The following is a 14,639-nucleotide window of genomic DNA, read 5'->3' on the forward strand; positions in this document are numbered from 1 at the left end:
TTATAACAGAAGTTTACTCTTGTCAACAATTAGTTTCTGTTCTTGTTTCCTTTTATTTGTTTCTTCTTATCTCTTAAGAAAGAGTAACTTGAAACAGAACAGAAAGATTCAGGCAGATGTCCTCAGGGAGCTCATACACAGCGTAGCAATAGTCAGTGCTCAGTATCTCAGGTATGAGCAGGAAGATAGTTGAGACTGGTCCTATTTCCCTGAAGAACCACCCAGTGTTTCCTTGTTGCAGGGAGGAGGCAGCTGTGGACAAAGGCAGGCAGGGGCACAGAAACCATTACGTTTCTGCCCCCCCGGAGCCCTCAGAGAAGCCTCAGTTGTTCTCCCAATGAGATGTGAGACATCTTTTGTAGGAACCACTTTCACTTCTTCCCCAACACACATCTCACTGTCCATATCTATTTACTTATGTTGTATACAGGGCACATGGGGAGGGGTTAACCCTGTTATCCTTGAATTGCAGGGAGAAGCTCCCCAGACTGCCCAGATCAAGCCCACATATTTTACTTGACAGGACCATTCTGTGCCAAGGGCAGTAAATTACTTCCTGGCTTACATATGATTAATCTTTCTCAGTACTGTAGTGATGCTGTGAGGTAGGTAATCAGAAAACATTAGCCTAGACATAACTGCAAAGGGAGTCTGCAGAGAGAAACACCTCCTGGGGTCAGCCTCCAGCCTTCCCTGCCTTACCCTTACATGTCACATGTCTGGCATTACTGAAAAGCAGCCATTATTAATAGATGTTGTTCAGACTTTCCCATTTGTCTAGAGACCCTTTCATTGAAACTGCTAACTGCACTTTTGCAATGCCTTTTGTTACTGCACTGCATTGCAGAGGCAGAAGGAAGCCGCCCAAATAATTTTAATCAATAAAACAAAACAAAAAAAAAAGATCGTGTTTAGTTACCTGAATCTCTGCTAAATATCTGAGATTTAACTGACTTCTAATGCAGGAAAAGATTATTAAAATTCACCCTCATATCCTATATATTAACACCACTAACATATTCTAAAATCAGAAGTACTAGAGGAAATAATAATCAAGATGAAAAAAACAAAGCAAGTTGTTTAAAGGGCAGGAACTCCATTGTGTGTAAGAGCATTTGTAGCACAAATTATGAATTGGCTGTAAATCTCATCGTGGAACATTAAAGCACTTCTGAAAATCTGGACAATTTTAGCTTTTATATGACTGTATTAAGTTACTCTAGGGATGGGACATAAGTGAAAAATCAAAGACATGGAAAAATTGGCAGGTATCCCAAACGTGCACATGGCTTATTGCCACTCATTCCACTGGTTTTGCAAAGTCTAAGAAACCTAAATATGTACATGTAGAAAATCTCTGAGTTTTTGGATGGAAAATTTTAAGACTGAAAATGTAACCTAAGAGTGATGGAGCAATGATTTGTCCTCCAGCCAGAATTGTATTTCTATAAGGTTATGAGCTGACATTGCTGAACTAATGGTAACTGAATGAATTTCTTGGAAATACCAGGCATCAGTGGAAATGAACAGGGGAAAATCATCTGCCTGAAGTGGACATTCTGCCTATTTTTACTTATATGCACATCTCTGAAATTTGCAGCTCAGTTGTGCATATTCTTTAGTGACTCTTAAAACATTGATTAGGAAATAATATCAGTTACAAAGGAGCAGGGCATTCACAACATATTCAGTAGAAATTCAGGGAGAGATCAAAATGAGATCCAATACCCATGAGTATAAGGGGCTATGCGTCAGTTGAAAAATTCTATTCAAGCCCATTTTCTAACTTAAAACATTGTGCAGCCTCCAGGGCACAGCTGAGTGATGTTTACATAGCTTTGACTGCAAACAGTGAGCTTATTTTTGTCTGTATCTACCAATGTATCAATATCAATTGAATTCTGCCCTATATAACAGGTCTGACAGTAATATCTTTAATAAAATGTGAGCAAAACTTGTAAACTCAGACCTAATAATTCATGGTAAATAAAAATAATTTATTTTGATGAGATGTATAATGGTACTTTTTAACTAAAAGGATCTGCACTTTTTTATTTAGCTCTATTTAAAATAAAATAAATGAACCCAAACAACTAACCCTAAAGAAAATCCATGTCTCAAAACAACAGTATGATGGTAGAAATGAATGACTAAGTAGAGCTTTGGGGTTATGCTACTTGGATGCTTGCAGTGGAACAAAGTTCTAGGTAGGCCTACTTTAGGACCCTCCGATTTCCTCAGCTACAGCAGGACCTGCACAGAACCCATCGTTATTATGATCTAGCTAGATGCAGCTGCTATGCTAAACAGGCATTTGGAAATATTTCAGTGGATATTCTTCTGAAGTATTTTGATGGATATTTTCCCCCAAAAGTTCTAAAAATCTCCTGAGTTGGCTGAACTGAGAAAAATGCAGGTAATGGGTAGGTCTGCAATTCACTTTCTTTTTCCTGAAGAAAATTCCACTTCTGGCAGAAGGGGCCAGCATGTCAGCAGCCTTCAGAATCAGACTTGCAGATTTTTTAAAAGAAATTGCTCTTTTACTTGCTTATTTGATTTTAAGCCAGAGCCCAGCTTTTTACGTGTTTCTGAAAGCTCAGACCTGACTGCCCTCAACATTCTCAGGAAAGCTCAGAAGATGTTTTCAGAGCAGAAGGGAAATAAGCTTTCCAGATTTCTAGCACCAAATTCTATATTTAAAAAACAAACAAAACACTAAGGGAGTTAATTGCTCCAACTTAAAAAATTTTTGCAAAGTTCTCTTTGCAAGAAAACTTTACAGACTTTTAACTGAGAGCTGACAGTGCAAAAAACCTTAAGAAGCATGCCTCCCTACCAAACTCTGCACACACACTTTGGTAAGCAGCAACTTAAACTCCTGGGTACAATTTCACAGTGTTCACTGCTACCTGGAGCAGAGGCTGCTCTGCACAAAAAGGTGCTCAGGGAAACTAGGCAGACAGATAAAGGCAGGTTTCAGGTTTGTAGAATTTTCACAGAATCACAGAAGGGTAGAAGTTGGAGGGCAGCTCTGGAGGTCATCTGGTCCAACGCCCCTACTCAAGCAGGGCCACCTAGAGCCAGTTGCCCTTATTTTCACATCTTCGTCTTGCACCTCTCATTCTGGTGCCTGCAACTCAAATATTTGTGTCCATGTCATACAGACAATCCCATTCCAAGTACTCAGTGTAGCAAGATGCAGGTGGGTGGCCAAAAACCAGAAGTCCTGCCAGAGCTCCATCCTGCCATGGCAGCAGTCACACTTGCTTGCCCTGGCTGCAAAATACTACCAGTGCCCTCTCCCTCAGCCCCATCTAAGTAGCTGAATGTAAAATATCGTGTATCTGAGCATACCCTGTACCCTGGGAAAAGCTCTTTGTAGTTTTTTGTGTGATATTCTTAATGCTGGAATCAAAAGAGAAACCTCTCTTCTGATTCCAGATGTCCCATTAGGTGGTTTCTGATAATAGGTAACGTGACTTTATAGCTGTATAGGTTCATAATTTTAATTTATTTGGAAATAACATTATTTGATATTACTGGTACATAATTTCATAAGAAATTTCTACAATATTTCAGAATTTAATTATGTTCTCATGTTTTTAATATTTATGTAGCAAACAATTTACAGTTAGATTATAATATTTCTTCATTAATAATTAATTTCTTCATTAACAAGAATTTTAAATAAAGTTGTTTCCATTTACAAGATAAAGATTATGACAATCATTCTTGTCAGTAGTTTTAGTAGAATTGATTTGGATTTCACTGTGCAGTTTATTGCCTATAAACTATTTACAAACTACTGACAGGTTTAAGTATGTTTAAAAAGACTTATTTCCAGGGATCTACATTCTTACCACATCTTTTTTCAGATTCATCTGACCCATCCAGGCAGTCCAAGACTCCATCACAAAATAAATCTTTTCTAATGCAGGTTACACCATCATCACAAAGTTCAGCAGTTGGCAAACACTGAGCTGAAATAATAAGGACAACAGCAATAACAGCACAGCAGTAATGCACTTTCACTACAAAAGAAAATTGACTTATGTCTGGTTACTCTAGCACAAATCAAATCAACCACTCTACTGTGTTTTGCAAAACTGCATTTTTAGAAGTCTGAAATGAAACAGAAACAGCATATACTAAACAGACAAATCTGGCACAGAAGGAAGGAGGTTCTCAGAAGTGAGACTTTTTGAAACTGAGCTTGTAAGGCTGGAATAAAATTTCCATGAATTCCCATTTCCTTCTAATGCCCAAATAAACTACTTTAAATAACATTTTCCAATTTCTTATGCTTGAGTAACATGAGAAAACTGTACTCTGGCTTAAATAATTGTGAAAAATTTCTGCTTTTAATTTCTTCAACACATCACCATGTTGCATTTCATCAAGATGAAGATTTCTTTTTTTAATTAAACATGATATCTTGAAAATTAAATCTTTAAGATTGGATTTTGAAATACCAGGAATATCAGAAATCCTATTCTTTTCAGATTTGCAAATTAAAGAGAAAATTTCTGCAAAAAGAATGTATGGGCAGATCCTTAAATCTGGAATAACACTAACAGTATTCTCTTACAGTGAAAATGTTCATCCGCTGCAAACTTTCTGTGTTGGTCTTTAGATGGTTTTGCTCTTAGAAATCTATAGAATTCAAGTGGGTTGTACCAAAGCGAATAAAAACATGAAGCTGAAATTATATTCAATTCTATGTAAACTATTCACCTAGCACTATTCATATAGTTACTTTAATTCAGTAAATGTTCATTGGAAAAGGTCAAAAATTCTTATGCAAGAAGGAGAAACATTAATTTGTAAAACTGATCTAATATTCCTCTGTTAAACTGACATTCCAGTCTCTAACCATTATTGCTCGATCTATTTTTTCATAAAACTGTTAGTTCTGTAATCAGATTAAGTAAATGCTTGTATGATGTTTTATTGTATGATATCAGTGTTAGTGACAAAGCTGGACGTTGATTTGGAGGTACTGTAGCATTTCAAAGTGCTTTACAACACACTTTCAGTGTCAGCAATGCAGACAGTGTAAAGCAAAAGAGCTGCCATTTTGCACCAACCAGTAATTGAAGCAAACCAAACATACTTCAGCCAAGTGGTAGAGGTGATACAGTGCCAATAAATGGTCACAGATGAACTGAGACAAAACCGTGCATTCTAAACCCAGAACAAAACCTCAGCCAGTAGTCTAGGAATATCTTTTGCACAAGCCCAATATGCAAGAAAACATTTTACGTTTACATACGACATGATCAAGTCTAATTTTTGTTCTTCAGCTCTGAAAACTAAACAGCATTGCCACCTACTGGACAGAAAGAAATTAACATTTTCTAGTAAAAGCAAATTGCCCTACGTTGCAATATAATTGCTATACACAACTAAAAAATGGCAGTAAATATATTAGACCCATTTGAAAATTGTTACAAATGCCATACATATTTCAACGTTTAATAAGGATAGGGCAGGATTTCAAAGATTCAGATGGCTTGGCTTTCTATTCATTGGAAGTCCTGTAAATTTTTTTTTTCCCCCATAAGCTCCAAGAAATAATAGGAAATAAAACTAAGCAGTCAGTATGAGTATCAATATACACAAAACATATACCAGTTTTGTAGCATGTACAGTCTTGGGAGTCTTTGAAGAGATCTCCTTAGCCAACTTAAAGCCAAACCCACATATCGTGTATTTGTAGGAACAGGACGTGAGAACGGAAGGATTCAAGAACAGGCTGTATGCAAACAGTGTGATTCTAAGATCTCAGACTCAGAGTGGTTTGGGTTAGAAGGATCTTCAGAGATCATCTACTCCAACCTAGACTGTTACATATAACCTTCCTGCTTCTTCCCATACGCAGCTACCTACCTGCACTTGTTGAGAACTTCTTTGTGGTGAGCCGTCCTGAAGCTGGGCAAACAAACACAAGGTTAGAACTTTACTACTTGCTCTCTAGGACCACCTCTGCAGTTGCTTGGGCAGAACTAAGCAGCATATAATCAGAACTAAGCAGGTATAAGTCTACTCTTATACTTGCATTATTTGCTGTATGCCCACACCCCAGCTTAGGTAAAGATGTGGTAAGGCCAGTTTGAGTGGCTTGATCCTGAAGATCAAATGTCACAATAAGCATAAGAAAAATAACGTGGAACTCAAGTGTATTTTAAATACATATATAGATATATATATTAGCTCTAGTCACATGTTCAATAACATAAAAAAAATCCCCTCCCCAGCATTAAAATAATAGCAATGTTTTCTTGTCTTCCCCTGGTTTGTAAAAGTACTGACATGAAGTTGGTGTCAGGGAGCTTGTGACTCGACTCATGGGTTCTGTTGAAACAAAACAAGTTATGACAACTTCAATATTAGTACTAAAATATACAGGTACATTTTCTTATAAATAACATTGCTCAAAAAATCAGTTATCGGAATGTGAAGAGAAGAGCCTCAAACCTATCCAGAATTTGGGTATTTACATACAGGCAGGCATACATACCTGTGTGTATACATATTTACACATGAACAAATGCCTAGGCACATAATAGATTTGTATTAGTGATAGTACACTGCAAAACATTCTGGAAAAATGGAATGTTTATTTGTGATTGATCCAACAGAGCTTCCACATAGTGGTGTTTTTAGTAACAATCGCTGAGGATACCCCAGGCATTTCCAGCTCCCAGTTCCTCTGGCAGAGTAAGAGGAGACTCCAGCAGAAGGTGCAGGGAGGGTGCAGCTGGATGGACTGTTCTCACACAGCTATGTTCAGAGAAGGAAGCTTCATTCATAGCTTCATAGTAGTTTCCAAAGTGTTATACACGTGTAACTATCTATATAACTGTCTATGTATTTTCTAAAGGACCACTGTTTTGTAAGGAATGAAATATTCAAAGACCTAACCATGGATGCATGCATGAGCAAGCAGTTCTAATAAAACAATTATCAATAAGCTATATCTTAAAGACTGTTGGGAAAAAAAAAAGGACGGTTACAGGCACTCCCAAAAGTGCATGCAAAAGTTGACAGCAAAAGCTGTGAAAGGAAAAGCACAGGACAGCGACAGAGGCATCAGTGATGTAAGCACAAACCATGAATGGTCAATTACTGCAGGAACTCACTAAAGTAACAACTGAGGTGGATAAGGATGGTTTTAGGGCCAACAGAGCCAAAACCCAAACATCTATTAGATGTAAACATACCACATATGTTAAAACCTGGGTATATCATGGGATTTGGTCTGAAACAGAAAGACCAAGGAAGTAGACAGTGTTACCAAACACACAAAAATCACCCCAAGCAGACCCAAGACCAAGAGGAGGAAGGAATCCACACCAGGAACATTACTGTCATTCCAGTCTGGGGTGCTGGCAGCTCCCAACTCCCTTAACCTTTCCTCTGGCACCTCGCTCTACCTCCCAATTTCTTCTTGTAGATGATCAGCAACATTGAACTTAGAACTCGGGGGAGCATTGAAATAGCATACCAGAGGAAAGGATAGATAGGAGAAAACTTGTATGTTAGCAGTTTTAACTCTATCACTGGGAATAAGCTGTAGTAATTGTACACTTTGGACTATACACATTAGTAGGCCTTTAACTAGACCAATAATAACTTTCATTGTTATGGTTGTAATTAGACTATCAATAAATAATTGGCTGCTATATTCATAGGTGCATTTCTTCAGCTTATATAAATTTCACAAAGTACCTGGTCTGGTACCCTGTCTTGGAGAATTTGTACATGATAATTTGTATGCAGCTTGTCTGGGACAACTCTACTTGCCTCTAGTGCTACAAAGCATCTACTGTATTATTCAGTTGTCTGACTGACTTTCAGCAGGTTTGTACTCAGTGAATTTCTGAGACCAAGGAATTGCGTCTGCTTCATACCCTATGCTCATAGCAGAAAGAAAGTCTATCAATCAACATTGTTCAGTATGATGGTAAGCACAGCATGAAAGTAGAATTCCCCAGTCTCATCTACATGCCTAAATTTACAAAAACATCAGCTTGTGACTCAGCTGGTTGACAGAGACTCAACTTTTGTTTTGACCCACTAAGTTCTTAGAGCTTTTGTTCAGACTTCAGACTGCTGCTTTTTCAAATGTTCAGAAACAATGAGGGGTGGCTCACTATCACTGAATAGACCCTAGCAGTCAAGCCCTAACTGCAGCCAAGGCAGCTTTACCAAGTTATACCAGCTGAACAGCAAAAGTCTTATACTTCTTCATGCTGTATTGGTAACAAAAAATAGTTTCTATTTTATGAAAGATACTGACCTGATGAAGTTAAAGGCATCATTGTGGTAAGGTTTTCAGCAGTTACTGCAAGAAAGCAAGTTCATTATAAACTCCTTTTATAGCACAGTATCTGGTTTTATACAGCCCCAAGAAAAGAAGGTTAAAAAAAAAAACACAATAAAAAAAAATCAGCTGTGACTGTTTCTGTTTGAATCACTAGCAGCATCCTGCTTCCCTCCTTTTGACCATCTCACCCTGTCCTCAGGCTTTTCTCACACTCTATGGGAGGAAAGGCCAATATTAATTTCTTTCAATCCTCAATCCCTATTCACTGTTTTCCATAGAAAATGTGTTCATCTGGGAAATCTCAGTCTTGACACTTTTTATACTTTTATGGAGATTTTCAGAGCACCTGTGTCTTATAGAAAGTATTTAGATCAGATGAGTTAAAATCAGCATAGGATAATGGGCAAGAAAGAAGGTTACTTTTAATCCCTTTGAAACTCTGATTTCAAGCACGTCACACCTGTGATGTAGTTCCCTCCCTCTCCAAAATAGGAGTAAAGACTTCAGTGCAGAACGTACTGAGATATATGATGCAAAAGTGCCATACATTATTATGATTGGTAATCAGTTACAGTTGTTATTTTATTTAAGCACTCCTGATAGAATGGACAGATGATATCTACCGTGAAAAGAGGCATTTTAATGATCCACAGTAAGAAATGTTTGACTACTTTGAAGTTCATCAATAGATATACAACCTTTTAAAAAGCTTTTCATAATTTTCTTCAGTGGCTTTTTTGAAGTATAATGAGCAATCACTTTGCACAGTGATGTGCAGTTACTTAGAAAAACTTCTTATATGTTGTGCAAGTAGTAAAGAGAAAGAAAGATGTCAAGACTCTGAATTTAGCCTTTGAATATCTGAAGTACTTAGCAAATAATGTACCTTTTAGAATAGACTAAGTGTCACTGTACACCAGATGTCCCATTCCTCTTAAAGCATTCAGTTGCTACTTAATAGTATCTCCATCAGGTCCAAATGTCAGCTAATCAGCTTCCACTTCAAAGGATTCAAATTACTTTTTATCCTCTCCTTCAGTGAGGGTCTGCTTTGAAGCTTATTGAGGTAAAAACAAGGATTCCTACTGATCTTCTTGGGCTTCCACTTAGGATTTGATACATTGTTTAGTGCTTACATAAAATCACTATATTTGTATATTCACAGAATGCAAAAGTGCCTAGTCTTTATAGACCTATATATATATTTTTTTTTTCTATTTACACTTTACCTAAGCTTTAGAGGAATATAAATTTAGCTCCTTGGGCATACTTGTCCAGTAGCCACACTCTGTTTGCAGTTTGTTGTTGACATCTTTTCCCTAAATGAGTCTTCATTCACTTTGAGGCTGAGCCCTTTTCCTTATTCTTTAGCAAAATTAAATTATAATTTAATTTACTAATAAAACACCATATTTGGGAATTTGTTGTTTTAATTGGAGGGATAATGAAATTACAAATGTTACATTACATGAATGAGATGAAACTGAGTGGTTTTCACAGGAAAACCACTACTTTGTCCTTTACTCCCTCCTTAGTGAACATACACAATATTGACTCATACTTTCTAGTTGACAAGGTTGTAAAAGGTTCTTTCAGCTGCTCCTGAAACCTCTGTGACAGGGAAAATCCATGAGCATAAGTAACAATTAATTTGTTGTTTGGGAGCCAAAGTTTCCTTTCATGTTACATGTAGCACTCAAGGATTTGTATAGAGAAAAAATTATTTGCTAGCCTTACCTGTGACTTGTATGCTGTTCAGATCAATTTTCAAAGTCTGGCTAAGATCAGTTTTAGTTGTGTTGATACCCAAAACCAGCTCATTTTTTACTTTCTCAACGGTTACCATCTGGGTAAAATAAAGCTGGAAGATCACAACAACACTAGCAATACAAAACAGAGAAGGAAATTAGTTATGCAAGCTAATGAAGTAAATTTGATACACGACATCATCTAGACAATATGTCATTCCAACACAGGTTCCATTTGCAAAGCCAAAACATCTGTAAGCATCAGCTAGCGAAAATGACACATAGAAACACCTCTTAATTATTAGGTAGGTTTGAACCTTGGAGAAAATGTTTTATTATTATTATCTAGTCTTATTTTCACTGTGGAAAAAACAAAACAACATTCATATCAATTGCTGCAATGGAGCAATTTGAATAAACCAAAGGAGAAGTAGGCTTGTTGTTATAAAACAGGTCTTCTAGTTTGAGCCCTACAATATTGATGGCGAATCTTGAAGTGTTATGAAAATTATATAATATATTATACGTTACAAAAATATGTTACAAAGTGATCACTTCTATAAATCAAACACCATGTGTGGATTCTACATCTGTGAGGATTTGCTGTGCTTCATAAGGAAACAGTAATGGATGAAAGCACAGATATTTTGAAATCAGTGGTTAAACTACGTTTAACTTCTATGGGGTCTGAATTTTGTCCAGAGTATTGTCGGTTTGCTCTCTCCCATCCCTTCTAGATACTGTTATTAAGTTTTGTATTTGTAGCTAGATTAAAGCGGTGTCAAAGTATGATGCTTGCTAAAGATAAAGTTTTTCTCTATTTACTTACAGTTAGGTGCAAATTTTTTTATTCTTAAGCATTTATACTACGCAATTGCAACTGATTCAGCAATGCTTTTTGATAAGGTGTGATTAATCCTGCCGTTTTGCTGAGCATAGTTTGCAGTTCGTGATATATGGAAAACCTCTCCTCTTTAATTTCTTACATGTTTCTGATAAACTCTAGGCCATGCTGAGCAAACAAAAGCTTTTATTGCGATCCTTGTGACTCGGCAGAGTTTCAAGAGTGAAATAACAAGGAGATTGCCCAAGAGGGTAATAACTTTTTCAAATTAAGAGAGTCAACCAGAAAATAATTTCTGAGACATCGTAATATTTCAAGGATTATTTCAAAGCAGAAATTGAGACAGATCCTTACTGATGTATTAAAAGCCAGATTCAACATTCACTGACATCAGATTTTCTGTGATTTCTGTGGTATGTGCGTCAAGATACAGGGGTGGAATAGATGTTACCAAATACGGATCTTTACAATGCAGATATCTAGATTTTCATTGTAGTTTTTGGAAAGAAATAAGCTGTTCTTTGGCATAATTGATCATCTCCTAAAAAAGGTATCAAAATTGACCAGAGAAGAAAACTCTAGAACACCATCAGTTACAAAGAGAGCCTTGAGCAACTAGCTCAGAAATGTCTACATCTTTGATGCCCAATTTTTGATGGGAACAGTCCCATTCTATGTGCAGAAATCAAATTGTGCTGATTCACAAGGACAAAACCTTGGAGGTGACCTACTCCTACCACTTTGTAGTCCATTCCCTTGACATTATAAAATCATTAATAAAATGAACTCCAACTTTCTAGTTAATTACGTGTATGCCCTCACTATTCCTATCAAAATATTGCTCTATTTCAAATCTGCTTCCCATTATCCACATAAATGTATCCAGAGTTAGCTAATGTCCATTTTTCTTTTGCTAGCATGGCCATTCAACTGAACTATCTCCTCTGAATGTTTACCTAATTTATGTATTTACAGAAAACATTCATATCATAAGAACAGCTGGTATCACAGAACTGCAGTGTCTGTTCTCATATAATGTGCACTTCAATTTTGTGGTCTCACCTATATATCTAATTAAATAATTAATTTCTCAAGGTCTTCCAGTTCCTCCAGAGTCTTAGCCTTTTGTTGTCTGCCTTGGTTTTTGCTATCGTAGTGCATCATCAGACCTTTCTTTATTTAATACTTAAGTTACTAATGCTAATGCGAGATCTGCCCCTAAATCTAAGCAGTTTTCTACAAGCAAGCTCAGCACAAATTAATATCCTAATCCTTCTAGCTTGTTTCCTACGGACTTCACTGTCCTTGCCTGTCCCATTTTTCTTTTTAAGTTGGCAGTCCCAGGGACTATTTTTTTTTTTTTCTAATTATAAATGATGTTTTTTGGAGGAAAGATATGTCTTGAGGCTTCATATCCTTTTTAGAGAGCCTTATCTACTCGCTAAAGAGACATTTTCCTTTTTGTTGACAGAAGAAATTTCTAAATTTGATAGTGTCATGGTTTAACCCCAGCTAGCAGTTAAGTACCACACAGCCACTGGCTCACTTCCCCCCCTCCTCCAGTGGAGAAGGAGAATCAGATGAAATGACAAGGAAGCTCATGCATTGAGATAAAAACAATTTAATAATTGTTTTTAAATAAAAACAATTTAATAATTGATGGATGCCCCATCCCTGGTTGTCTTCAAGGCCAGGCTGGACGAGGCTTTGAGCAACCTGGTCTAGCGGAAGGTGTCCCTACCCATGGCAGGGAGGTTGGAACTAGATGATCTTTAAGGTCCCTTCCAACCCAAACCATTCTGTGATTCTATCAATATAAATGAGTATTATAGTGATACCAATAATATTAACAATATTACTAATAAAATGTTACTAAAATAATAGAAAACAAAACATGTTAAAATGGCTTACCACCTGCTGACTGATACACAGCCAGGTCCCAAGTAACAAGAGTCAGAGCCAGAGAGGCCGAGTACGATCACAGCAGTGTCTGAGCAAGCCCCATGAGTGAAAACACAACCAAGAAAGCCAGCTGACCCACCAACTCACTAACAACTGCATAAGTAAACGAGCTAACTAACAAGCAAAACAGACAAGCTAATGAGCAAGTGAGCTATGGCCCCCACCCCCTCTGCCTACCCCCAGCCTATATACTGAGCATGATGTGCTATGCAATGAAACACTTCTTTGGCCAGTCCGGGTTAACTGTCTGTACTTGCTGTGTTGTCCCCACCCATTCCCCTCACCGCCTCTTGCTTGTAATGAGAAAGTTGGGAATACAGGTGCAGTATCAGAAGCTGAAAAAGTCCTTGAAGTGGTGCAAGCCCTCACCAGCACCAACTAACAAACACCTTATCAGTCCTATTCTCAGGGCAAACCCAAACCACAGCCTCATACCAGCTACTGTGAAGAAAATTAGCTCTATCCTGACCAATACCAGCAAAGATAGCATCATTGCCTCTTGCCCATATTTTAAGTAAACTTTATATATGCAATTACCCAATCTCTGACTTCTTGAATCTTTCACGTCCATCTTCAGATTTCCTGGAGAAAAAAAAAAGATAAAAAACTTCAGAACATAAAAGCATATGATTCCTCTTGAGTTTATAATGTTGTGGATAGGACGGAAGTGTGTTCTGAAACTGTTTAATAATGGGAAACAGTAGTAAATTTTTTTTCTGAATCAGAAACTTTTAGTAAGAATGGTGCAGATGGATGAATTTAACACTACAGACCTCACTGCATATACTGGATTTTTTTTTTTTTTTTTTTTTTTCAAGCTGGTCTTCAGTAGATCAATCACCACAATAAGATACTGAAAAATGAGGTCAAATAAGCTTTAATAAATGAAGTGGGAAGCAGGTCTTATGGTACCTATTTTATGGACTCTTTAGGAGACACAGAGTGCAGCTTTACGTGGTGTCAAACGACAGTCTCACTTGCTAACACACTAAGGAATATGAGTTAGGTGGATCTATGTCCATGAGGAGATATATTTCCATTCATCTCAGCTTATACCAGCAGATCTCTAACCTGAACTTTCTTCTAGCTGGCAAAGGCCAGTGACCCTGCAAACATAGCACAACTAATAAAACTTGAGAAAAATCCCCCAGAAATTCTTTAAAATGCAGAATCTTTGTGAGTTGCTCTTAGGGTTCAGCGTTACAGGTTTGGTGAAGGCATGGACATACAAGGAGCCCAAGAAGGAAGTTTGCCCAAGGAAACACATTAGTGTCAAACTTCCACAGCAGCACTTGGAAGACGTACGTCATGAAAGAAATAATATAGGATGTTCCCAAGGATCTCTTGAAAAGCAAGGTATTAGTAGGCACTCCTGAGAGAAATAGCTAAGTGAGGACTCCTGACATTTATTTGCAAAGTTTAATTAAACTGTACGTACTTGAACTGGGAAATTTCACATCTCTCAAATTTGTTTTTCAGATCACTTGCCTGAAAGACTTTTTGTACCTATTAGGAAAAGAGAAATCTTGAGCCAATACAGTAATTAAAAATACATATTAGTTGCAGACTGCATTCACAGTTTTAATACTAAAAATTTTTTTCTTCCCAAACCTAGACTACAGAAGCAAACTTTTTTCTTTGATTGCTCACTGATTTTTCACAAATAAGGAATATAATGAGTTCTGACCAGGCTTAGGACCTGATATACCTCATTCTGGAGAGACAAAAAAACCTAACCAACCAACCAAAAAAAAAC

The 14,639-nt window shown here is 37.1% G+C and overlaps 1 protein-coding gene across 1 annotated transcript in view; it reads right to left on the reverse strand.

Moving 5' to 3' along the window:
- Positions 1-14,389, reverse strand: part of TMPRSS15 (transmembrane protease, serine 15) — a gene marked incomplete at its 5' end in the record, with an annotated part of 53,968 nt that extends 39,579 nt beyond the window's left edge. Inside the window, 5 exons of the mRNA XM_010158470.1 lie at positions 3,861-3,980; positions 5,890-5,931; positions 10,067-10,209; positions 13,421-13,465; positions 14,322-14,389. Coding sequence (XP_010156772.1) covers positions 3,861-3,980; positions 5,890-5,931; positions 10,067-10,209; positions 13,421-13,465; positions 14,322-14,389 — 418 coding nt within the window. The remainder of the gene's footprint in view (positions 1-3,860; positions 3,981-5,889; positions 5,932-10,066; positions 10,210-13,420; positions 13,466-14,321) is intronic.
- Positions 14,390-14,639: the final 250 nt, after the last annotated feature.

This window comes from Eurypyga helias, unplaced genomic scaffold, assembly GCF_000690775.1.
Source record: "Eurypyga helias isolate BGI_N326 unplaced genomic scaffold, ASM69077v1 scaffold18549, whole genome shotgun sequence".
Classification (NCBI taxonomy): domain Eukaryota; kingdom Metazoa; phylum Chordata; class Aves; order Eurypygiformes; family Eurypygidae; genus Eurypyga; species Eurypyga helias.